The sequence below is a fragment of the Amblyomma americanum genome, chromosome 1 (genome assembly GCF_052857255.1).
Source record: "Amblyomma americanum isolate KBUSLIRL-KWMA chromosome 1, ASM5285725v1, whole genome shotgun sequence".
NCBI lineage: Eukaryota > Metazoa > Arthropoda > Arachnida > Ixodida > Ixodidae > Amblyomma > Amblyomma americanum.
The window spans coordinates 94,677,958-94,701,205 of record NC_135497.1 but is presented as its reverse complement, the minus strand read 5'-3'; the positions used below and the strand labels follow the sequence as shown (position 1 = coordinate 94,701,205).

The 23,248-nt window shown below is 53.7% G+C and overlaps 1 protein-coding gene across 1 annotated transcript in view; it reads left to right on the top strand.

The window, feature by feature from the left end:
* Positions 1-21,373, top strand: part of LOC144112468 (uncharacterized) — a 60,913-nt gene extending 39,540 nt beyond the window's left edge. The window contains exons 3-5 of the mRNA XM_077645320.1: positions 6,736-6,822; positions 19,894-20,058; positions 21,352-21,373. Coding sequence (XP_077501446.1) covers positions 6,736-6,822; positions 19,894-20,058; positions 21,352-21,373 — 274 coding nt within the window. The remainder of the gene's footprint in view (positions 1-6,735; positions 6,823-19,893; positions 20,059-21,351) is intronic.
* Positions 21,374-23,248: the final 1,875 nt, after the last annotated feature.

Genomic DNA, 23,248 nt, shown 5'->3' with positions numbered 1-23,248 from the left:
TCCGCGATAAAATAATAGTCCGTGGTTAAAGCTTTTCCTGTTACCTAAACGAGGGACACGGTGACGGGCAGCAAGGCACTCTTGCTCAAAGTTTACTATGCCATGCGACACACTGCGTGACAAAAATATAATAGTGTCATTCGCGGCCAGCTCACTTCCAGGGAGAAACGCCACAGAGCACTCTCGCTTCGAAGTCGTCCACGCGAACTCTCTTCACTCGGTCAGCGTGTGGAGCCTCGGTGCCTACGTGTTTCGGCAGTCAAATCAAAGCTCCCCGGAAGCGAGGATATATCGACGTACTGAAAAACGTACATATCGCCAAATATTACTGCGAAAAAGCGGGCCTCGGTATGCGTGTCGAGCGAGTCTGTCATTTTGGTTTCCAAAGTGCTGCGTGTGCTTCATGCTTATCCTGACTTGTAACGTATGATTATATTAATAAAATACCGGCGAGTGTCATGCATTCTAAAAGAAAATTTGCAAAGCGGTTAATATTACGAGTAGCATATACTTGTTTTACCGAGTGTCGTCGACGTCAATTTTTAACAGCCCCTTCGCCGTGTAGCCCTGCCCGGCACCTTAGTGACTCTTGCTGAGAGTGACATTGATTTCACTCGTTCTTACTGGGTGGTTTGCTGCGTGCCTCTCTTATTCGCTGAGGCCCCTCGCTGCGCCCCCTGCTTGAAACCAGAAATACTCTGCGTGCAACACCTGCTGCGGCACCGCGAACGCTAGAGCTAATCTTCGCGCCGAGGTCTGTACTCGTCGGTAGACGGAGCTCAGTCGAACGCCGCCCCCAAATACGCTCAAGTCGGCAGTAATGCTGAGATTGCTTGTTTGCAATAGGTGCACCGCGTATGTGCTCTCTCTCCCTCCTTTTCTTTGCCCGATGGGGAGGATGGGCGGAAGGGGAGGCCGGGCGGGTCTTTTAATTACAGCCGTCGGCGGGACGCTTCGTTTGCGTAGCGGAAACCGTCTTCTCAGTCATCGGCTGCCGCTTCCTTTGTGCGCGGCTGTCTCGTGGTCTACTTTCGCGCGAATAATGGACGCCCAGGGCGACAAAGCGCGCAGACGAGCGCGCGCTGATGAAAGCGTCGCCCCTCGGGCCGCCGCCGACGATCGCTGATTGCACGCGCCGGACTTTCATTAGCCGCCGCCGCCGCCGCCGCCAAGGAATGACTCCGCCAAATCTTCGCCACTCGCGTCGTCCGCTGCAGTTATTTTTTTCTGATTTTTTTTTTCACCTATCCGCTCACTCGTGGCGTCGCTTCGTGACAGGGTGAGAAGTTGACGGCTATTGGGTCGGCCCTCGAAAAGTCTATCCGCGAGATCACGGCGTCAAAGGGAAGGGGGCGGGTGCGGTCGACGGTATTGCGAGCGGCTGAGAAGCCGTGCTCCATATAGGGAAGGGGTTTCGTTGAAAGCCTGCGCTGTACGGCCGTAATTTCGCAGGTGCGCTGTTTTCTCTTGTTCGTTTGTTTGTTTTTCATCCTAGGTGCCACTTTGCCAGACTGTCAGGTGTTCGTTTGCCTTGGAGTTCTCGGCTATTTGAATGCGCTCCTGCGGAGCGTATGTCGCAGCTGTAGGGCTGTGTTGAAAGTTCCAAGCCAAGGTTGCACTCCGCCAACTTCGAATGCGGGCCTCGCATACACGGCGGGTGCGAATTAGTTTCAGAGCGATTAACGAGCCCTGCCTTTATTTGACACCTATCCAGTGCATCGCAGTGATTCTCAGATTCCCTTTGAGAAGCTCCTCCTGCACGAGAAACGCACGCTTTCATGGATGTCTTGTCGTATAACTATGCTGCCTAGTAATGCATATTAGAAAATATACGAGTTCGAGGAGTATGAATGCGTTGAGCTTCTAAGAAAATACAGCGTGTATTAGAAAATCAGCACGTCATCTTTCTTTTTTCTTTTCGCTTTACACGTTTCTTGCGGACCCAAGCTGACTTTGTAAACAATTTTTCAGAGGCCGGTGAAGAGCTGTCTTAAGCGAACATTTTTCCTGCGGCTTCCGAGCGTCGGTCGTGTCCAGAGTGCTCCTGAGCCAACACATTATTTCTCTGCCACGTAGAGAAGACCCACATTCGTTCATCGTCGCGTTGCGGCGGTCGTCCCGTTCCGGCGAGAGACGCCAAGGAGGCGAGGCGCCACTCCACCAGTCATGCCCGGCTCTCGCCAGCCTTTGTGGAGCACGCGGTGGCCTCGAATAACCTCTGCCCCGTCGTGGCGCTGACTGTGCGAGGACGTCGCGGCATGCACCGTTGCGTGCCGAGATTGGCGCACTCCGGCCACCGCGGGCCGTAGAGTCATTACTTGCGCGGCGGTGAAAGGAAAACGCGTGCTCGCGCCGCGCTGGCCGGCGGCGTTGGGCCGACCCGAAGTGGCCAAAGAAAGGTGCGCCGGGCGATCGGCGGAGCCGTAAAACACGGCCGCCTCCCCTCGCGGGCCGAGAGGACGGAACGGGACCCGGGAGTGGACTGCGATGAAATATGGGCTGCACCGGCGACCGGCCCGTCCGCGCCTCGGACGCTGGCATGGGCGCGTGCCGGCTGGCGAACCGCCATTGCCTCTACATCACCCCCCCTTGTTTCTCGGCGATGCGTTTTCGGTCATTTCCCCGCATCGTCTGATACAATCGAATTCTCTCAGAGGTGCACGCTGTTGCCATACGCGGTCTTTGTCGGGACGCGCCCACGGGCCATGGTGTGCGTTTCGTTGCCTCCAGTATCCTACAGCTGTTCTGCGGTGCGCGAGACTGACTAGGGTCGAACTAGGGCTGTTCGACCACCGGCCAGCTTCCCCCCCCCCCTTTTTTTTTTCGAATCAGTTGACGTGGACCCGGGGGTCATGGCCCGATCCTGTACATTCTTCCCGAATGATGTGAGCCCTCGTGTGCGCGCGGGCGCCTTCGTTTCGTCACCTCGTCCGTCCTCTCGCCGTCCGCCTCGCCCGTGCTTTCTCCGCTGAACCCAGAGCAGCTGGCCAGAGGCTGAGTCCGACCTCTTTGCCTCTTCCTCGATGGTGCGTAAACGCGCTCTCGGGTAACGGAAGACGACGACACCGGAGGCGCTGCGGGCGCGACCGCGCTCGATGCGCTCGAGCTCTATAGTTAGAGGGCGCCTCGCGATAAGGAGGGTCGTACATTCAGCCGCGCCCTTTTTAATTGCCTCCGCTGGGGTACTGTTTAGAAACGCTGCTACGGGTGCCTGCCGCCGACTTGTATTTTACGGCGCGATCGCGCGCTGTCGCCCATCTTGTTGCTCACTTGGAGCATCAGCTGGGTGTGAAGTCGGCTAACGTGTAGAACCGCCTATTGCGGGGAGTCACGTGACACATCCGCAATCCTGTGTAGGAGAGAAACAGAGTTAAAAATACTTAACAGGCTGGGGAAGGTGGCGAGGCTAGCCAGAACAGCCCGATGAAAAGGAGCACGAGGAAATGAACTGCGGGAGGAAAAGCAGGGAGGGTAACCCACGGTAACCCATATAAAGAACGGCTGACTTGGGAAATTGTTCAATTTATCAAAAATCGATAATATGCTATGGAGGCGCGCACAAGTGGCAGGCAAAGGGAAGAAAGAAAAGCCATTGCAAACGACCTGCGTTACAATGCTTCTTTTTTTTTTTACTTTTTACTTTCATCACAAACGTCTTACCACCGTCATCCTGTGAGGGTTTTCGCGCCGTGCGCTTTTACAGGTACGCAGGAGAGTTGGAATTTGGGCCAGTTGATACATATTTTGGGCCAGTTGATAGATATGCCTTTCGCGTCTTTTCAGCTGAGTTAAATGGTAGTTTGGGCTAGTTGCTAAGTCATGATTCGGAGTGGGGCTTAGCGCGAGAAACAATTAAGGACATGAGAGGGACACAGGACGAGCGCTAACTGGAGGCCTCGCGGCCACTGCTCTGCAAAGCAACGCGCCAGTAATAAACCCTGATCTCCTGGACGAATGCTGCACTGCCGTTGCATTTCTATTGTCGCAGTGGCCCACTGGAAAGCGTCTGTTGGGGTAACATGTATGGATGGGCAGCGCTATAAAGCTGCCGGAGCATCGCCCGACACCTGTTGCTCACAAGCAGCAGACGGTGGCAATGTGCGCGCTGTGTTTTCGCAATGTCTCTACACTGTTTCGACAGTGTGCCCGCAGAATTCCCGCAGTATAGTCGGCATAACCGGCAGGCCTCACTGTGCCTTCTCCAGGAGGACGTTCCTTCGCCATTCAAGCGGCTTCCCATGTAGCGTCCATGGGATCGTCGCGGCTGCCTGCTGGGCGAGTGATGCCCGCACCTTCGAGCGTGTCGCAGTGTGGAAGGTTGTCATCGTGGCCGGCGTAGGCTGTGACGGACGGGCGACGAAGGGCGCCACGCAGCGGCGTGCCTCAAGGCCCAACTCGATGGGAAGCCTCCTCCTGACAGCACGGCGAAAATCCGCGCTGGCACCTGACCTTCGCGCGCAAATGTCCCCGCCGCTGTGCGCCGATCTGCCTCTGCGCCGAGTACAGGCAGGAGGAAACGAGAAAGCGACGCGCGCATTCGCCAGCTGCTGACTATGGATCCCAAACAGGGGGCCGTATGGAGACGCAAAGTATTCGCTCGCAAGGCATACTGGAAAGATGTCATCTATGGCAGAATTTAGCTCTACACAGTCGACAAGCACGAAAAAGTGGATGGAGATGCGCTAAGAAGGTTTCTTTTTTTTTTTTCGGGAAGAAAACGCGTTCGTGAATATATACAGCCCTAATCGGAAGTATTTTGGCCGCAGAGTTTGCCTTCTAGCTGTATAGGAGGGCACTTACGTCATCCGGAAGCTTGAAAATCCCGGATGAGAGATTCCCTTACGAAGGTTTTCAACTTCGGGTATACGCTGTAGCTGCCCAACGACACAGCTATAAGAAGCAAACCCTGTGGGCTGAAGACTCTTGACCAAGGCTATTCATGAAACAAAACCAAACAAGTTCCTCTCTATAAAAGGCACACTGACATGTCCCTGATCCGCTTTGTTGCGGATGAAGAATGCCTCCAGGAGCTCACATATAAATTCAGCATTGTCGCTATTGTCCAAGATTCCGATGGATTTCGGGGTAAAGTTTGTGACGCCACGGGCGCCATGTTGGTAGCCACGCATAGCTTCTACGGTGCAGGCCAGAGATGGTGGCGATAAGCAGATTATGGGAACGATCAGGTTATCTATGTTCTTAGGCTTCACCAACAAGGCGGCTGCTGTGGAATGTAAAACCGGAGGATTTCCGCCGCTTTGCAGTACGTGGAGAGTTTCGAACCAACAAGGGAATTAAGAGAAGCGTGCTGGCGTAATCTGTCGTTGCCTTTAAGTTTTTGGAGCATGAAAAGCTGGTGTGTCAGGTGCAATACTATAGAGCTTCGCTTCCATTTTTCTTGAAATGAGAACAGCTGTTTGCACGTAATAACGGTTCGCTGTTGCGTTGTCATTATGGCACCGTTGGCTTTCGTCAATAAACCGTTTCCACGTGCGCACAGCTCTGTGGTTAAAAAGCCTGCAGCTGAAATCAAGCGAAGGAAATGGACTCTGATCGAATATGTAATGCAGAGAACAGACAGCTGGTGGGTGGTTGGGGTAATAGAGTGAGCTCCATAGCAACGAAGGCATAGAGTCAGGTGGGGGTGATGGAATCTGGGGAGAAGGTTTGCCGGGATTGGGCGGCCGCAGCTCGACCGGGACAGTGCTAAATGGCGACAATTGGGAGAGGGTTTGGCTCTGCAGTGCTCGCAATCTGTCAGATGATGTTGATGCCAGGTATAGCTTCCACAACGCTGCACGGATTTCGTGAGGCAGAGAACGCGTTCGAAACTGGAAACCCGTTCTGTACGCTTTGAGCTTCCCGACAGTGCCACCTGGCGCAAATAACTTGAACAAGTTCACGGCTACTGTACACGCTCTGCGCTTCAGTTCCTCTGCAGCCGCGCGCGACATCGACAAAGAACGCTTTATCTTTGCTTTGTGGATTACTGCGTGGAAGCGGTTTTTGCCATCAAGCCTCTTTAAAAAAATTTAACATTATAAGGGCACTTACTAGTGGCTAATCCTGACGTATACTAATCTTAGTTAATGCCGTATCGCCACGAGGTTGGAAAGTGTGTTTGCCTACTGCTTCAAAAACAGACGGCTTATCCAGTTCGCTCATCCGGTGTGGTTCTTTCAAAATGCCTAGTGCAGCCACTTTCCGCATGGTTCCTAATGTAATCGTCACGAACGGATTGTATAACGGACTGTATAACCTGCCATGAATGATGCGGGCTGAGCGCATCTATTTTTTTTTTTTTCAAATTGCGTCAAAAGAAATACTTTGTTGCTTGAAGATGACAACTTGGTGCTACAGTTTCAATGTCCTGCTCTGTCTTGCGGTGTGCAATGGGGTCGGCACAAATTTATTCAAAACAGAAAAGGCGGTGACTTCGCGGCTGCTACGACCCATTCGGCAAACTTTTTCACCTCTTACTTTGCCCCTTGACTTGCTAATTTCAGCGTCCGTGCTTGATGGTTTGCATTTGTTTCCGCCTGTAAATAAAGACTTCTTTATATGTTAAATATAATTTAACATGTGAAAATTTTGTTTGCAAATCCTAATGAATCTAAATTATTACTGCACTTTCAGCAACATTTTCAATTTTTTCGAAGAGTGCTTGCTGCGGCGCTTCTGTACAGGGAGAAGACTATAATTTAATTCGCCTGTCTTTTTTTCTTCTACTTGCAGCCCCCTCCAGGATGTTCCTAAAGACGGGCTCACAGACTTCATCCCCAAAAAGAGCCTCAGGAGAAGCGTTGCAAACGAAAGCCCAAGGTACGTGCTTTGTCACTCTGCTCTCCGGTGTACGTTTGCCCATCGCTTAGTACCGTGGCTTTTTTTTTTTACGCGCTTGCTTATACACAAGGTGTTTCGTGAAGCTTCAACAAAAGTTCTAAAAGTGGGAGGTAGGTTTTTGAAACTAAGCAACTGTGGAAGTATTCTTAGCGACAACCTGGCGCACTTAGGATTACTTGTTCTTCAGTATTCATTGCGTACATGGTTGAGCTTAATTAATTAGATCTTATAACTGTCGGAGATACGCGGAAATTTTCAGTTTGAAGGCTATATACTGGCTCTAGAAAACTTCGAAGGCGCAATTTTTGTGGCGACAACTTTCTTAGGGACGAGCGAAAACCTGCTGAGCAAAGTGGGCGCAATAATAATAATAATAATAATAATAATAATAATAATAATAATAATAATAATAATAATAATAATAATAATAATAATAATAATAATAATAATAATAATAATAATAATCAGCCTTACTGCATCCACTGCAGGGCGAGGGCCTCCCCCATGTCTCTCCAATTAACCCTGTAACAATAATAATAACTTAGCGATATAAGCGCCTGCTTTGAAGACCGCCTCGCGGTACGCGCTTACTGGTCACTGTCCTTCAGAGCTCAAATTCGCGCAACCGCGCAGTCGCTGCCATTAGCTCCCATTGTAGTTAGTCCAATGCAACGGGTAAACAGCGCAAATAAGGAAAAGAGAAACGCACACAGCACCGCGCTGACTTAGATTGATTCATTTATTCCGGTTGCGGGGGAGGTGGGTACAAAGAAACTACAGTCACCACTCTCTTGCTCTCGTCTTTTTTTGCAACCCGTGAATTGCCAACTATAGCCCAAGCCTTCACTCAGTGGAACAACGTGCCGAAATGGCGGCATAGTTGGCGCCAAACCCGACAGCGAGATTTTCGCGAAAAACGTATTCATATATGGGAAGAAAATGCGCGCTTCGCACCCATTCGGCATAGCACAGGCGCGACGCACGCTGTGGGCCTGACGCCTCAGACCACTCGGCCATCGCCCCGACGGTGCGCGCGAGTGCGCGCGACCACTGTTTCGTGACTGGAGGTCGCTGAAGACTATAGGCGGGCTACCTGATAGCCGATGGCGATGGCAGTGGATGCGTTTGACGCCGCACCAAAAAAGCGCTTGCTTAGTCGGCAACTATGACCCGCCCTAAAATGCTCTACGCCGGTCCTGCAAAGCCATTCATGCTGACAGTCACCTTCGGTGACGAGCTGGACAAAGTTTTCTTTTTTTTTTTTAGTAAACGCGTATGCGCCCCAGAGCATCTTGTCTATACACTAGTGGCCACAAGAACCTCCTCTGTTGATTTCATGCGTTAAAATATGACCCTAAAAAGGGTTCGAAGCTCTCTGTATCATTATAATTATAAGGTACTTCAAATGGCTGAAACGTTAAGCAGTCATCACTAATCGTTTAGAATACTTCTCTGCACCAGTTGAACATCGAGAAAACTAGGTACTTGCGAAAAAAAAAGTAGTGTATTTTTAAACGCCCAGTCTATAGTTAGGTAAGGTATCCAGTGCTCACGCACACATATATAGATCTCCATCGCTAAGTACGAAGTGAGTTTACGCTATCGCTAATCGATAGTGAAGAGCGCGTCTTATCGATGCCAAGATTGGATCCCATATGCAGACAGCCGCGAGCACACCCTCAGCTCCATCATCGAATGCCGTTGCCCAACAGCGCGCAGGCATCCTTGCCGGCAGGGACAAGCGTCGGCAGCAGCGTCTGATAGCCGGCGAACAGTTAGATGAAAATAGCAGGGCCCGCCGTCACCCGGTGCGCGAAAAGGCGCCGCCCACTGCTCGGCCCTCCGGCTGAGGTGCGCCGGGGCAGACCTCCTTCCCTTGACGGAGGACCCGTCCGGAGCAGAGCAGAGGCGCGAGCCGAGCCCGGGCCCTCCGCCGCCGCCGCCGCCGGCGCAACTCTTGCCGCGGCGGCCCGGGCGCGGCTAATAGGCGGTTTCTCCGCGCGTCGGTGCCTCGGTGATCGACCGCGGTGGGGGCCGATTCTCTGGCCGCCGCTGGATCCCGGAGATCCAGTCCATTAGAGGCCGGCCGAAAACGGGCACAGGCAACGTCTCCGATCGGCGAGACTGGCGCGCCGCAAGTTGCTAAATTTGTGGCTTCCTTTCACCTGAGCGGCCTGCCCCGAGTGGAGCCAGATCCGAGAAGTGCTGTTGGCGATCCTCACTCGGGGCCCTCCAGCCGCGCCTCGGGGCTCGCCGTCGCTGTCAGGTCCGCCGCAAAACAGAGTAAACACTCAGTGCGTGTACTATAGCCGGCGGTCGCGTCCTCGGGCCCCGTGAAGAAGCGCGTGTCTGACCGGCGAATCGATCCTCGTCGAACGCCCGGGGCCGGAGCTGCGACGACTGCCGGCCGCGCAGATGCTGCTGGGGCTGTTAGCAGTAAGCAGTTCCCGCAGTGGCCCCTTCACCCTTGTGGCGTGGGCGTCGCGTGGCCGTTGCCCGCGAGTGAGCCATCGCAGGTGTGGGCGGCCAGGGGCGCTGCCGCGAATACAGATGCGTGCCTTCCAACCGGTACGGCGGGCGAAGACCAACTCGCTCCGTGCTCTAATCAGCGCTGGCTTTGCGCCGCCGCTGCTTGATATGCATGCGGCCGCCGGAGCGGGTGTCGGCGCGATTGCCTCGCGAGAAATCACGGCCTCCGCCGCTCGCGCCCGTGCCGCGATTGTCGCTTGACGTCTTCGTCGCGCACTCGTCTATTGCTCGCGTCTTCGCCCAAATGAAGGGTGCACCTTGCGAAGGCGTGATGGGTCTAAATGCGTGCGGCGGCGCTGTTGTCCAGTCTGGCACCCCGCTTGTGTCCCGGCAGCGGCGTAAACGGGGTGCGGCTTCGCCCGTCTTCGCGCACCTGCCTCGCACCTTGTGCAGCAGGGTTTATCCACGATCTCCAGCGTCGACGGCCTACTTGTCTTGTATTTCTGCGGAACGCCCAGCGGTGGGCGGGGGTCGTCCGGGCGCCACAAAGGCATCATCCGTGGCGCCGATAACCCGGTGCTGGGACTGGACTTGCGCAGCGCAGGACGAGGAATCGGAACCGGGCTTCGCGGCCCTCCGATGAGCCGGACGCCCACGCTCCATCGCTGCAGTGGCAGCTGCCAAGTCGCCGCAAAACGCTTGTCGGTGTCGGGAGATCGTCCTTCTGGCAGCCTCTCGCCAGTCTGAAACTTATTTCTCCTTTTTTATTAACAGCTGTGATAGCAGACGGCGCCGACTATATACCACGTCTCGCGATCTTCGGGCGCTGTCCTGCTTGGACGCGATTACAGCAGTGACCACTATTTGTTTAATTTGGACAGCGTTATTACTAGATTTGAAAGGTGAGTTTCTAGTATACAGAATACAGGGAGATGCCTCAGAAAGGCAGAGTGACTTTTTTACCACTCCTCGCTCGCGGTCGTAGGAAAATGAGAGGCGAAAATCTCTGGGCTACCCTTTCATGGCCGTTTTACTGCTGCGACACATAACTTTGTGTCATGGAATTCTTTTTTTTTACAATGCAGTACAATACAGTCTTTACTGGCGTAAATACAGCAGATATCAAAGTCTCAAAGGGCTTGACTGGCAGCGCCTGGCAGTGCCTGGCAGTCAGATCACTGAAGGGCCCATAACAGCTATCAGAACCTTAAATTAAAAACGACAGAAAGGTAATTTCAGGTTTCAGATCCTCTTAAGTTTGTTTGTTTTTTGTTCCTGATATAATGTCTGTTGTTTGCCACACGCTGTGGGGTTTATTAGATGCGGCTGGAGGATAATACTGACATGTTTTCATACTTAATCGCAATCTTTGGGATTTGATGTGGTTCTTTGGGTTTTCGGCAGCGGGCCGGTTGATACAGTGCCTTGAAATCGCTATTCCAAAAAATGCCTAATCGCGATAGTTTCGACAATCAGGGATTTAATTTTCTGTAAATTCTACAGCCGCCGCGGTGGTTGAGTGGTTATGGCGCTCGGCTGCTGGCCCGATAGACGCGGGTTCGATCCCGGCCGCGGCGGTCGAATTTCGATGGAGACGAAATTCTAGGGGCCCGTGTCCTCTGTGATGTCAGTGCACGTTCAAGAACCCCAGGTGGTCGAAATTCCCGGAGCCCTTCACTACGGCATCTCTCATAGCCTGAGTCGCTTTGGGACGTTAAACCCCCATAAACCAAACCAAGCCAAATTCAACAGCTTAACTATTTTTCTTGCTGCGGGAAAGCAGGCAATGACAGGGCGATATCCTTGAAGCAAATATTCACCTATAAATTTAAAAATTTTGCCTTTTTGAAGCACATCATAGTGTGCCTAATAGAGCTGTTTTCCTAACGGCATAAAGAAAAAAAAGCGCATGGTATGTATTGCTTACGAGGGAAAAAAAATATTTGGATTGGAAAATCTGAGACTCGCCCAAGAATTTACGAAGTTAAATATATTCAGTAAACTAATGAGAAAATAGAAGTTCAAGGGGCACTTAAGACTGCTTACGTGCTGTGAAGGCGAAAGCATTAGTGTGTCACCGTGAGCGTTCGACCTCGACGCGGGCTGCGCACTGAGAAATGAAACGGAAGATGCACCTCCGAACGCTGATTCCACAAAGGGCCGAATGAAATACTCGGACACTCGGTTCGAATGCCTGTCGCGAGCTAGCCTCTAACCTGACTCAGAAGCGTATGCTATATGGAACGAGGAACCGTATGACACCACCCTCAACGGTGTACGACGAGCGGCTGCGTCACAGTTTTGATACGAAAATTGCAGACAGACTAATTCCCCACGATCATGCGATTAGCTGACGACGTGGTCTCCATGCATTGCCCGTATACCGCCCTAGTTCGTATTGCGCATGCGTAAAATGTGGTGGTCCCAGTGCTTGCGTGTGAACTTGCCCGCATGGAAGCACATGTGCGCGCTCTTTTGGCAGCACGAAAACGATTCGTATAGAGGAACACACGTATGTGGGCATGACGCTGGTTCCGGTTAGTCCTCGTTCGTTCCTGAATGCTGTTCCAGCTGGGAAAAGAACGGCCTAATTGCAGTGTATCGACGATGACTGCTGTACCCTGGGCCTTCCTGGGTGATCACGTGACCGGTGATTCAACCGCAAATAGAAAGCTGGGCTGTGGCAGTTAGACAAACATCCTGCGCAGCGGTACTGAGTAGCACTGCCTTCGCGGTAAAATGTATGCGCCAGACAGGTTACAGCGTGCTTGTTGCCGCGTAACATATAGTCGCAGCTCCGCACACCTTTCCGGCGTAGAAAGCTCCCCTCTCGAAGGAGAGAAATTTCGCGCTGAAAATTCGCTCCTCAACCGGTTTTCCGCGAATTTGTGATGATTAGCTTAATTTTGCTTAAGACACGGAGGTCTTAGGAAGGCCCATGGTCGATCGATCCATCGTTTTTTGGGTAATCTCCCGGCCGTGGTGGTCGAATTTCGATGGAGGCGAAATTCCAGAGGCCTGTGTACTGTGCGATGTCAGTGCACGTAAAAGAACCCCAGGTGGTCGAAATTTCCGGAGCCTTTCACTACGGCGTCCCTCATAGCCTGAGTCGCTTTGGGGCGTTAACCCCCATAAACCATAAACCAACCGTTTTTTTTAGGTAATCGCGGAATTGACCAGTTTCACTGTTCGATTTTTATATTTTACTAATTTATCGGTCAGCTTTCCGTAGGAGAGTTTATTAGCACAGCCAGAGTAATTTACGAGTGCATTAGGGAAGCGACATTCTGCGAACAAGGCAGAATACCGTTTCTGTGACTGGCGTCTCGTCTTCACGTATCCTGTGCCACAGGAGCGCCATTTCTTTAGCCGAAAACACTGTCGACTCGGCGCTTGCCTACGTGGTCTCGTGCATCATTAGCTTCTATTGTCGCACTGCTCAGTTTCTGTGTTTTTTTACTCCATTTCCGTAACGAAGATGCGGTCCACACTCACACACTTTCACTTTATGCGACGAGAGCGGCATCGTGCTCGTTCGTTCGCAGATGACCGTGGGCAGGGAGAGGTGAAAGTGCAAGCGCACGCAGTCGTTAGTGCGTGCCATGTCTCCGACTCGTGTACTGCGCTCGCGTATTGCGCACAGGTGTCGCTACGAGCACTTTTTTACGCCTATTAACGATGATGATGGTTGCTGTGCCGGGTTTCGCATCTCGAATGCGCACGTGATGCACCCCGTGGTGGAGGGCTTCTGTCGACCACTCAGGGTTCTCTAACATGCGCTGACATCGCACAGCATCGTGTTCTCGTGCTTAGCTGCCAAACGCCAAAACCACCGACAGTTTTATTGTTCGCAGGTTCCCAGTGTACAGTTCATGCTTCGTCATTGCCCTCTGACCCGCCGCGGTGGCTCAGTGGTTAGGGCGCTCGACTACTGATCCGGAGTTCCCGGGTTCGAACCCGACCGCGGCGGCTGCGTTTTTATGGAGGAAAAACGCCAAGGCGCCCGTGTGCTGTGCGATGTCAGTGCACGTTAAAGATCCCCAGGTGGTCGAAATTATTCCGGAGCCCTCCACTACGGCACCTATTCTTCCCTTCTTCTTTCACTCCCTCTCTTATCCCTTCCCTTACGGCGCGGTTCAGGTGTCCAACGATATATGAGACAGATACTGCGCCATTTCCTTTCCCCAAAAAACCAATTATTATTATTATCATTGCCCTGTCCGTTTATACGTGGCGTTTCTCCTCGTCTTACTATAGGAGGCCGCAAGCGGGCTCGCACCCCTCTGCCTTTCTAACAATTAAAGCTTTATTCTCTGCGCGCAGCTCAGCCGCCCGGCGTTTCTCCAGTCTTGTATAATGCCCGAGTCGCTGCATCCATCGCGGGTTCGGTTAGTGCTGACCGTTCATGAGAGCATGGCTGGCGAGACGGGCATTGCTGCTTCTTTCTTTGAGCGCTATTCCATCTCGGCGGAGCGCGCACAATTTACGAGGGGGGTGGGGGGGGGGGGGGGAGGGGGGGCGAGCGGCGGGCGCGGCCCGCTCGTAGGAGCGATTGCGTGGTCCTCGTCGTCCACCGCGGAGCCGGGTCGCGCGGGCGCGTAAAAGCGAATCTGCCCGCAGGCGGCGACATACGTGCGCGCTTGCATTCCGCGCCGGCGGGCCGCCCGAGGCGACCGGGCGCATTCCGAGTCGGCCGGAGGAGAAGCGAACAAACACGCGCAGCGGCCGATGCGCGCCCCGAGGCGGCGCCGAGCAAGGGTTTCATTTGCGGGCCCGCAGATAGCGGCAGCCGGCTCATGTCCGCGGGAGACCTCCGAGCGTGGCCCCGAGGCGCGCTTTCGCCCACACGCCCAGAGGGCTACGCCCGAAATGGAAGTGGGAGGAGTGGCCGACCGACGGATGGGGTTCGAGACCACTCTGCCCCGAAGCTGCGTCATTGACCACAAAGACTGCTGGCGGGGTGGGGGGCGAGACGCCGGCTCGGCGTAGCCATCCTCGTTCAGCAGCGTGGGCGAACTCGCAAGCAGCGAGAGCGCCTCGCCTAACCAGAACCAGCCCTCGGAAAAAGTTCTCCCCACCCTGGGCAAGAGCTCTATAACTAATATAGCGTCGTTAGCGCCCTCCTCTCGCCCGACCATATATACTCGAAGAGAGGCGCGCAGCTCTCATATCGCACTTGGCCGGTTAACTCTGGCCGCGCGTTGTGCACTTTTAACCGTCCGATAAAAAAGTGAGTTATAAGGTCGGAGAACCCGGCTAATGACGCAACGCAAGAAGATATCCCGCTCGGCTTCGCAATGTCGACGCGCCCTCCGGGCACCTAATTTGAGCGGCGCGCGCTTTATCGAGCGGATCCGTGTTTACAAACGCGCCTGCCGGTGCCGTTCAGCACGTGGGCAAGTGTGGAGGCCCATTCGATTCGGTGCGCCTCGCTTGGCGTCCCGCCCCTGTGCCCTTAAAGAAAGGAGCGAACAAAAGAGAAAAAGGCGTCAACAAAACGGCGCGTGTTTATCCTTCTCTGGGCTGCGGGCGTCACCGAAATGTTGCTCCGGAAATGGCGGCTGTATCACCCTAGTTACAGCTGCCCGCTTTCGTTCGAACGAGGGTCAATAATTGCAATGCGTGTTCTCAGTTTCGACGCCCTGTTTACAGCGTTCTTGTGTGATGGGAACGTATCCCTTGTCAGCGAACCACTTGCCATTGGTTGGTTGTCAGAGTGGAGATGGCGTCCCTGCATTGCGCGCGATGCTTTCGTGCAACATTTCGCCCCCAGTGGCACAGCATTTTACATCTCATACGGCTAAGTATCGACCGCAAGTATTACAACTAAACTGAGAGGGCACGTATACGTGTAATTTATCCTAGCGGTATCTTACGTCCATTAGCAGTTCCTAATGCGATTTGCGCCTGAAACAGCGTATTCAACTTTCAGACCTGAGCAAACTTCGGTTTGTCAGCGTTAATCAATATATGTTTCTCAAGTCTGGGCGTTCCAGTGAGCGTAGGCAAAAAAAGTTTGCAGCCGTAGGTACAGCAGTTCTTGCACTATGGCCCCTCTCTATGCTCTTGGCTACGGGTATACATGTCTTCAGAAACATGCAACAGCGTCTTGTGATGAACATTGAGTTCATTACATGCGTGCTAGACGACATATCTAAATCAGCATGCAAATAATCCCATGGTATAGCGTGAGGAACTTGACAGTGCTATTTGGCCGCTGGGAGCAGGAACCTGATTTAGTCAGCAATCAACTTGGAAGGCTGCGCCCCCACTGCTACACAATTCTTGATAAGGTGGCTACGTGGAAGCATACTGAATACTCCCAGTGACACTTAAGCTGCCGAACTGGTGAGTTTTGTTTTTGTAAGGCGAAAGCCTTACTAACCCCATTAGACTAAATACCGTAGGCGACCGTCGTTGAGGCCGAGAGATGGTCCCAAAAAAGATGGCGTCGCAACAGCTGTTGTCTAGCCACCGAAGCGCCGGGCGCGACGGCGGCATGCACAACAGAACCCCCCCCCCCCCCCCATCCCCTCCCCTTCCCCCCCCCCCCCTTCACACCCCCCCCCCCAGCCAATCGCCTCGGACGCGCCATTGCGCCAACCGTTTGTCGTGCAGCGTTCCGGATAGTGTCATATGGTTTCTCGTTGCATATATACAGCATACACCTCTTGGTCAGGTTGGAGGCCAGCTAGCGACAGGGATTCGAACCGCCCACATGTGTATGTATGCCTTTTCCCGTCTTTCGTATCAAAATTGTGATGCAACCGTTCGTCACACAGCGTTCTGGTGGCGTCATATTATTTCTCGTTCCGCATAACATACGTTTCTTACTCAAGTTGCAGGCTAGCTCGCGTCAGGGATTCCAACCGACGACATATAGACTCACGATGAGACATTCATGCTTTCGCCTTTTTAATGCCGTAAAAGACGCACGTGCATTAGATTTTATGCGGTATCTGACGAAGGGAATGCCCAGTCCTGCGCTCGAAATAACCGCATAACGAAGCTGCTTGCTTTGATCGCGTGGTTCATGATTCCTGCGGCACCGTTGCGCGCGCGGGACCCGAAGCATTCATATCGACGAGTCTTCCGCCGCTACACAGGCGGCCACTCTTCGGAATTTATGCCCCTTTTACACAAGTGGTTTCTTTTCTTTGTTTTTTACTGCGTGTGCAGCATAGTCCTCTTCCCCTAAAAAGTCGCCCTCGCGCGCACGTGCATGTGTTTGTGTGTGAGGGGGGACAGAGAGTGAGAGCGTCGGTGCGTTCACCCTTAAATTAAATCAGCGCGCGTTGTGGCGCGTGCGTGAGTGAGTGAGTGAGTGAGTGAGTGAGTGAGTGAGTGAGTGAGTGAGTGAGTGAGTGAGCGAGTGAGTGAGTGAGCGAGCGAGCCAGTCAGTGAGTGGGTGGGTGAGTGGGTGGGTGGGTGAGCGAGTGGGTGAGTGAGTGGGTGAGCGAGTGAGTGAGTGGGTGAGCGAATGAGTGAGCGAGTGAGTGGGTGAGTGAGTGGGTGAGTGTGAGTGAGTTAGTGACTGAGTGAGAGCGAGTGAGTGAGAAAGCGACGGCGATATCAGATTCAAAGACGCAACGGGAAGGTGATCAATGCAAACGGGAAATGTACAGTCGGGGACAAAAGTGTCTAGACAGCGTGCTCCGTAAACGAAGCTCACTGCTCCATTATTAACCGCTGGCTGGCGATCACACTTGTGGAGGTTAAACTACAAAATTTTTACTTTCATCTCCACAAATGCTGTCGCCAGCCTCCGGCAAATAGAACTATCGGCTTCGTTCGCAGAACACGTGGTCCAGAGACTTTTGTCCCAAACTGTAATGCAAAATTGTCATATAACATCGTATGACAGCCTGTTTTATCTCTAGTCTTATGCGTTCAAGCTAACAGCCATTTGCTGTTTCTTTTTTCTCGTGGCTAACTCAGTGCGAGGCTAACGCTTTTAGGCTTCATTAGAGTCGGCGTCCGCCCTCGGACTTTCTCGGGCGAAGCCGTCTTGACTCTGACTGAAAATCGAAACTAGCGCGCTTGAGTAACACTGTTGTTCGAGCATGTACTACCAAGCGTGTACGCAGCGTTTACCAACTGCGTGCACCGACAGCACTATAAGGATATCTAAGTAGACGTGAAGCCTCAGGAGAGTGGCACTCGTTGGGGGAACTAACGCTGTACTGTTGCCCGCAGCAGAAACACTGCTGTTTTCGCGAAGATTTCTTCTCCACGATAGCCTCGGAGGCCGTGCAGCGCATGGCGAACGTCTGCCGCGAGGCGAGCTCCGTAGCTGTAACTAACACCTTTCGAGTCCACCTTGCAGCACGAGTCGCGACGAGCCCCTTGGCCAGACGCAGCCCATGCCAACCCTTTCTCGCGTGCTGGCGGCTCGTAAGGAGTCGCTGGTACTAAGCAAAATAATAAATTGAGGCAGGCCGACCGTTTCAAGTTGCTGGGGAATAAATGTTCGCACCGTGACGAGGTCCCGCTACCGGTACTCACCGAGGAATTCTTTGGGGCTGGAAACAACGAAGAGCGCGAGCATCGCGCCAGGGGATTACAGTCGCCGGCTGGCAGGAAACGCGATATTCCCGTTGCAGCCTTGACTTGCTGCGTTGTATCATGTCGCAGCACCCAGTGTATAGCAGCTTGTGCGTGCGCTTTTGTTCGCTGCAAACCGCACGCTACATGATCGACGGCAGCCGGCAGAGCTGCGCCTTGCACAAATAGAATGTTTCGCGGCGATTTCTTCCGAGGCACCGCGACTACGGGTGCCTCGCACGCGCGTCCCTATTGCCGGATTATGCGCTGCTGGCTGAATGGAGCGGCGCCGGTACTGCGCGGGTCTGAAGCGACTCAAGCTGATTTTGTTCTTCGAGACCTCTGGCCCAGCAGGCTCTTTGACGAGTAGTGCTTATCGCTTTGCAACGCGAATGCGACATTTCTCGGAACGAAAGCCAGCTCGCACGATCGCGCGCCCTGCCCCGTCGCGCGAGGCCGCTGAGAACGGGGGTGCTTGCTGCCGCGTCTTCTTCGCTGCGCTGAGGCGGCAGCAGCGCCACCTTTCGCCCCGTGGGTTTGGCGAAACGGCGACGTCGGTCAGGCGCCCGCTTCGTTCGCGGCGAAACGGGGGGGTCCTTTGTCCTCGCCTTCAGTCAGCCGCATCCATCTTGGGGCCATTATGCAAACTAGGAGGGAAACTGCGAGTGATCGTCACCGGGCGAGCGTCTGTGGGGGCGAAATCCTGGCGACCTCGTCGGCCGACTCATTCGTCAAGGCGTTCGGCCCGTCGGTGCTCTTTCGTCATGATTAGCGATACGCTATCGAAAACAAGGCTTCCGCGCATGTGAACCGGGATTGCGGCTCACGCCTGACTTGGCATCCGCCCCGGTCGGAAGGAGCGAGGCGGTCTGGTGCGTAAGCCTCCGCGTGGAGATGAACTGCCATGAATCATTTACGCAGATTATGGCATTGTCAAGCTCGGTATGTGTTTTGTGCGCCGCCTGTCACGCCCGCTGCAAGAGGAAAAGAAACACCACGTGCTCTCGGAGGTTGTACGCCGAAAGGACACTCCTCATGCACCTCGTGTAGAAGCGCTTCGAGTCGTGGATAGCTCTGTCTGCGTCTTCAATCTGCGCTCGGGTTGACGAGAGCGTTTGGGTGATGCGGCGCAGTAGAGGAAATTGTTGCGAATGTATGTACACTTATCACGCCTTCTGACTTAGTGCCCAATGACTCTCGCGCCGCACTATTAGTGCTGGGGCTGCTCGAACAACAGTGAGCTGATGGCCTCTTCGGTATATCCTCCGAAATAAAATATCACTTGGTAGTCGGCGCTTGACTGTGATATTTATGTCCCCGTCCTTAGGCGAAGCTTGTGACTTAATTTGCTTCTCTGTTCTTTTTATGTACGAACTGTTCTCGAGTGCTGCGTTCTTTTTCGGCTGCGTATGGCTGTAGGTGGTACTGCACGTGTCCACAACCGGGGATTAAAGTTCCTTTGCTTGTGGGAAGCAATGTTAGCGATTCTGAAGCCTTAGGTAAGAAAATTTGAGGCTAAATTAATCCCCCTCGAGCCTTTCCTGCCCGGCTTGCATATGATGTTGCGCCGCGGCAGGAATTTAGCGTACTTTCCAGGGAAAAAGTTACCAATAGAACGTTCCCGCGCATCGCTTGCCAGGCGTTATCCTTGCGTGCACGACGGGCATTCGCCGTTAGAGCCAGGGGCGGTATCGGTAGCGGTATAGCGATATTCCAAAGCGTTCCAGCTTACAGCGGGGTCGTCTTACGACGATGGCCCCGTGTGGCCCTCTAATTCACTCATGAGGAACCACATACACGTAGCGTAAAGCCGTTGTCGAAAATGTGCAGCCGTTTCAGTTTGCTCCTGTGTCACGCAGTGTGGCTCGTCTCGCTGTGTACAAATCTCCCGAAGGGTAGAGGAACTCTCGTCCTCAGCCTGCCTAAGCTTGGCTCTTCCAAGAGTGCTGAGTCCCCCGCTGAGAAACGTTTAAAGAAAAGTGAACGACTCTCTGATCCCTCACCTTTTCGCTCACTCGTGCTTGGATCCTGGCGCAGGAGTTGGATGGACCCGAAGCTGATGCTGTCCGCCTCGCCGGACACCAACTTCAGCCCCAAGATCTCCGGCATACCTTGCGTCGCGGCTGCTTCCCGCTACACGGCGCCCGTGCACATCGACGTCGGTGGCACCATCTACACCTCATCCCTGGAGACTCTCACAAAGTACGTTCCCACATTTCGGTGTCAGCGGCGTACGGGGGTTTATGTGTGTGCCGTGTGATCTTTCACGTAATAGTTGTGAAAGAGGATACGGAGTCCGTGTCTGAGTGGGCAAGAGGAACCGCTGTCGCGTCATACCATAAAATGCGGAGCTTAAGTGTCCTCCAGATGCTATTTAGTCTCTAAATACCTGCAACACAAAATTCCAGCGATAAAACTGATCGCATCTGGATTTGGACAACTGTTAGGCTTAGTAAGTAGACATTGGTTGCCGTGGAGATCCGACAACAGAAAGCGCGCGTTGTTCAAACATGTTCATATTTTCTCCCTTGAAGAAAGACATTACAAACTATTTCATTTCACGAAAAGAGTAGTTTTATTTTTGTTAGTGCTTTTTGTTTATGCCGACGTAAATAAAGGCTTAAATGAACTTACATATGAAATATTTACAGTTTAGCGCTTCACTTCTTAGCCCAAATTGCACCGCGGGCCACTAATAAGGCATGAAGCGCCGAGCCGCTAGTATAAAGATCTTGCGAGTACGCACCGCAAAGTCGCCGTGCGCAGTGCGAATAAGGGGCCCTGAACTTGGATCTCCCATTTTAACTCTCTGTTGAGGTGCACAAACACGTACACCCTCGGGTGAAAGCGAGAGATATCCCCTCGCGTCCACTTAGAACTCCAATAACGGTGCAGCTGATATATCTCAGGGTTCGTTCGCTAAGCAGATGAGATCAGTGATAGCTTTGTCATTTTGGGGAGAAATTGCGTTTCGAAAAAAAAAGGCGGGGGAGGGAGGCGGGGGGGGGGGGGGGGGGGGGGCGAGAGCAGACCTGCTTCCAGAAAGGCCGGCACGGAAGTGTCCCGTAGGCTCGGTCTGAAGAGTATCCCGGTGAAGCCACTGGCGTTGTTGCAGGCTACAGCGTTCGGACTCCCAACGGGGTGTCGCTCCCATATGCGTTGCGGCGATGCGCTGCTCGATGGATGCTCGAACCCCGCTTGGGACGGGATGCCCCTCGGGGTTTGTTTTGCAAGCGGCTGTCTCCCGAGCGTCGCCACGCGTCGATTACATTTCGGCCTTTGGCGCCAAGGCCCACGCGGTAAAGTAGACTCATAACAGCCCGTTTTTCCAGTCCATATACTCTCTGACTTGCTCTTTGTGATTTTCTGATAAAAGCCGGTGCTTAACCGAGGAAAGCACATGTCATCCATCTGGAGTATAAGGACTAGTTTCTGCGCCATTCGCAGTAGATTCCTGCCTCCTATCTTCTCCTTCTGTGGTTTCTTGCCTTCCAGCCTTGAGCGCGAGTGCGTGTGAGAGCTCTACTGGAGTGAACTGCATTGCACGAAATAGTCGAAGGAAACACAGGCGCAATTAGCGGGACAGTGCAACAAAATGTTCGTAACAGCCGTGGCGACATTGCAGCTGTCATGCATGCGCGGAAAGATGGCACCAAGACAACCGCCATGGCGCCAGGAGAGGACAAATGCGCTGCTGCGCATAGGGAGAGAGAGCGCCATCTGAGAGAGGAGAGAGATGGCATTCTTTTGTTTTTAATTTGCTTTCGAGTCGTGACAGGCAATCGACGGCCAACTGGAACGCCGAGGCCAAGCCTGGTGCGCCGTCTCCCCGTGGTCACCTCGTCTCGACAGATGACTTCGATTAGGGCCGCGAGGAGAAGAACATTTGAGCCAGCTTGACAAACGAGCGATCATCGGGCAGAGTTCAGGGCCGTCCGTGAATTATCAATGAAGAGCCGCGCCGTCGCCGCCGTTGAAACACACACGCAAAATAGAGAGGGGGAGAGACAACGCCCGCGTTGAGTCGGCCCGGGGCAGTCCGCATACCTCGTATACGCCCGCGTCGCGAGACAAAGCAATAAAGAAGAGACGGGCCCCGCGAAACTCGGCAGCCCCGAGGGCCAGCCGCGGAGGCAGGCGCCGACCGCATTCATTAACAGCGGCGCAGTCCGATGGCCTCGGGCGTCGAGCGGCGGCGGGGACCGGATTAGAAGACGTCTCCGCGGGGCGTCCTTCGACGCCGCCGCTGCTTTGATCCCCGAGGCTGGGACCGCGAGGCGCCTCGCTTCCGGCCGCAGGCTCTCTCTCGACGACGCCTCGCGACCCCTCCTCGGGGCCGGTCCACACCCAGCATCATGAAGCCGGCAGGCCGATTTCTAAACCTTGATTCACTATGATCGGTCCGTCTAGCGTATTCGCATGCAAAAAAAAAAGATCCGTCGGCGCGCGACCTAAATTAATCGACTCTGCTCCCCAGCAGTGGCTGTCTCCGCTGTTCATATTCTGAGCGCCACTAACTGGTCTAGAACGCGCTGTGATTTCGCCACATTGGGCCAGCTGTATTGGAGCAGCGCCCGAAATCCTCTCGGCTTCGTTCGGTCGCAGAATTGTTCCCCTTGCGGAGCTGCGAAACAACGGTCTCCGGTTTTGCTTGTCACATTCCTAATTGAAGCTGGAAGAGTGGTGTGCAGCCAACGTAACTCTGGAATAGAATTCTGCGTCGTTCAAGAATTAGCTCTTCGTGTCGTTTCCTGGATACTCCGTACGTCAACGACGCAATTGTCAAGTACGGAATTCACCCCTACTCACTTTTTCGTCCAGCTAAATCTGCGCTTGACTTCACCTCGTCGCGTAAAAAATGAACGCGGATTGGATAGAACGGCACTGCAAATCCTTGTGACGCGAAAGAAAGACTGCTCCAGTTCAGGTGTTGTTCACAGGTAAACTTTCGGCGAAGTTGTTGTACGGCAGTGCCATGATGAGAACGCTCGTGGGAAGCGTATAGTTGACCGGGAATGAACAAGCTTACACAGAAGAAGGCTTTCACATAGTGCTAGGAAGGATAAAAAAACAACAATACAAACGAGGCGCGGGTGTACTGGAGACCAACGCGACTTGTCTGTACGCCGGTCCAATTTTAGTCGCTCGCGCGGCGCCCAGCGCTGACGCGACGTGCGCCAGCACCGGGTGAGCAGTCGCGTGAGCGGCGGCGCGCGACCGCCCATCACGGCCCCTTTGAAAGGCTGCAATCAGCGGCGCTCCGAAAGCGGTCATCACTCGTTGCACGGCTTTGGGCGCGCGTCCGATGTCGCTGCACGCTCTCGCTCGCACGCCCTCCGTGCGCCCTGCCCAGCGAGGGGGGGGGAGGGGGGGGGGGGGGGGGGGGGGCAAT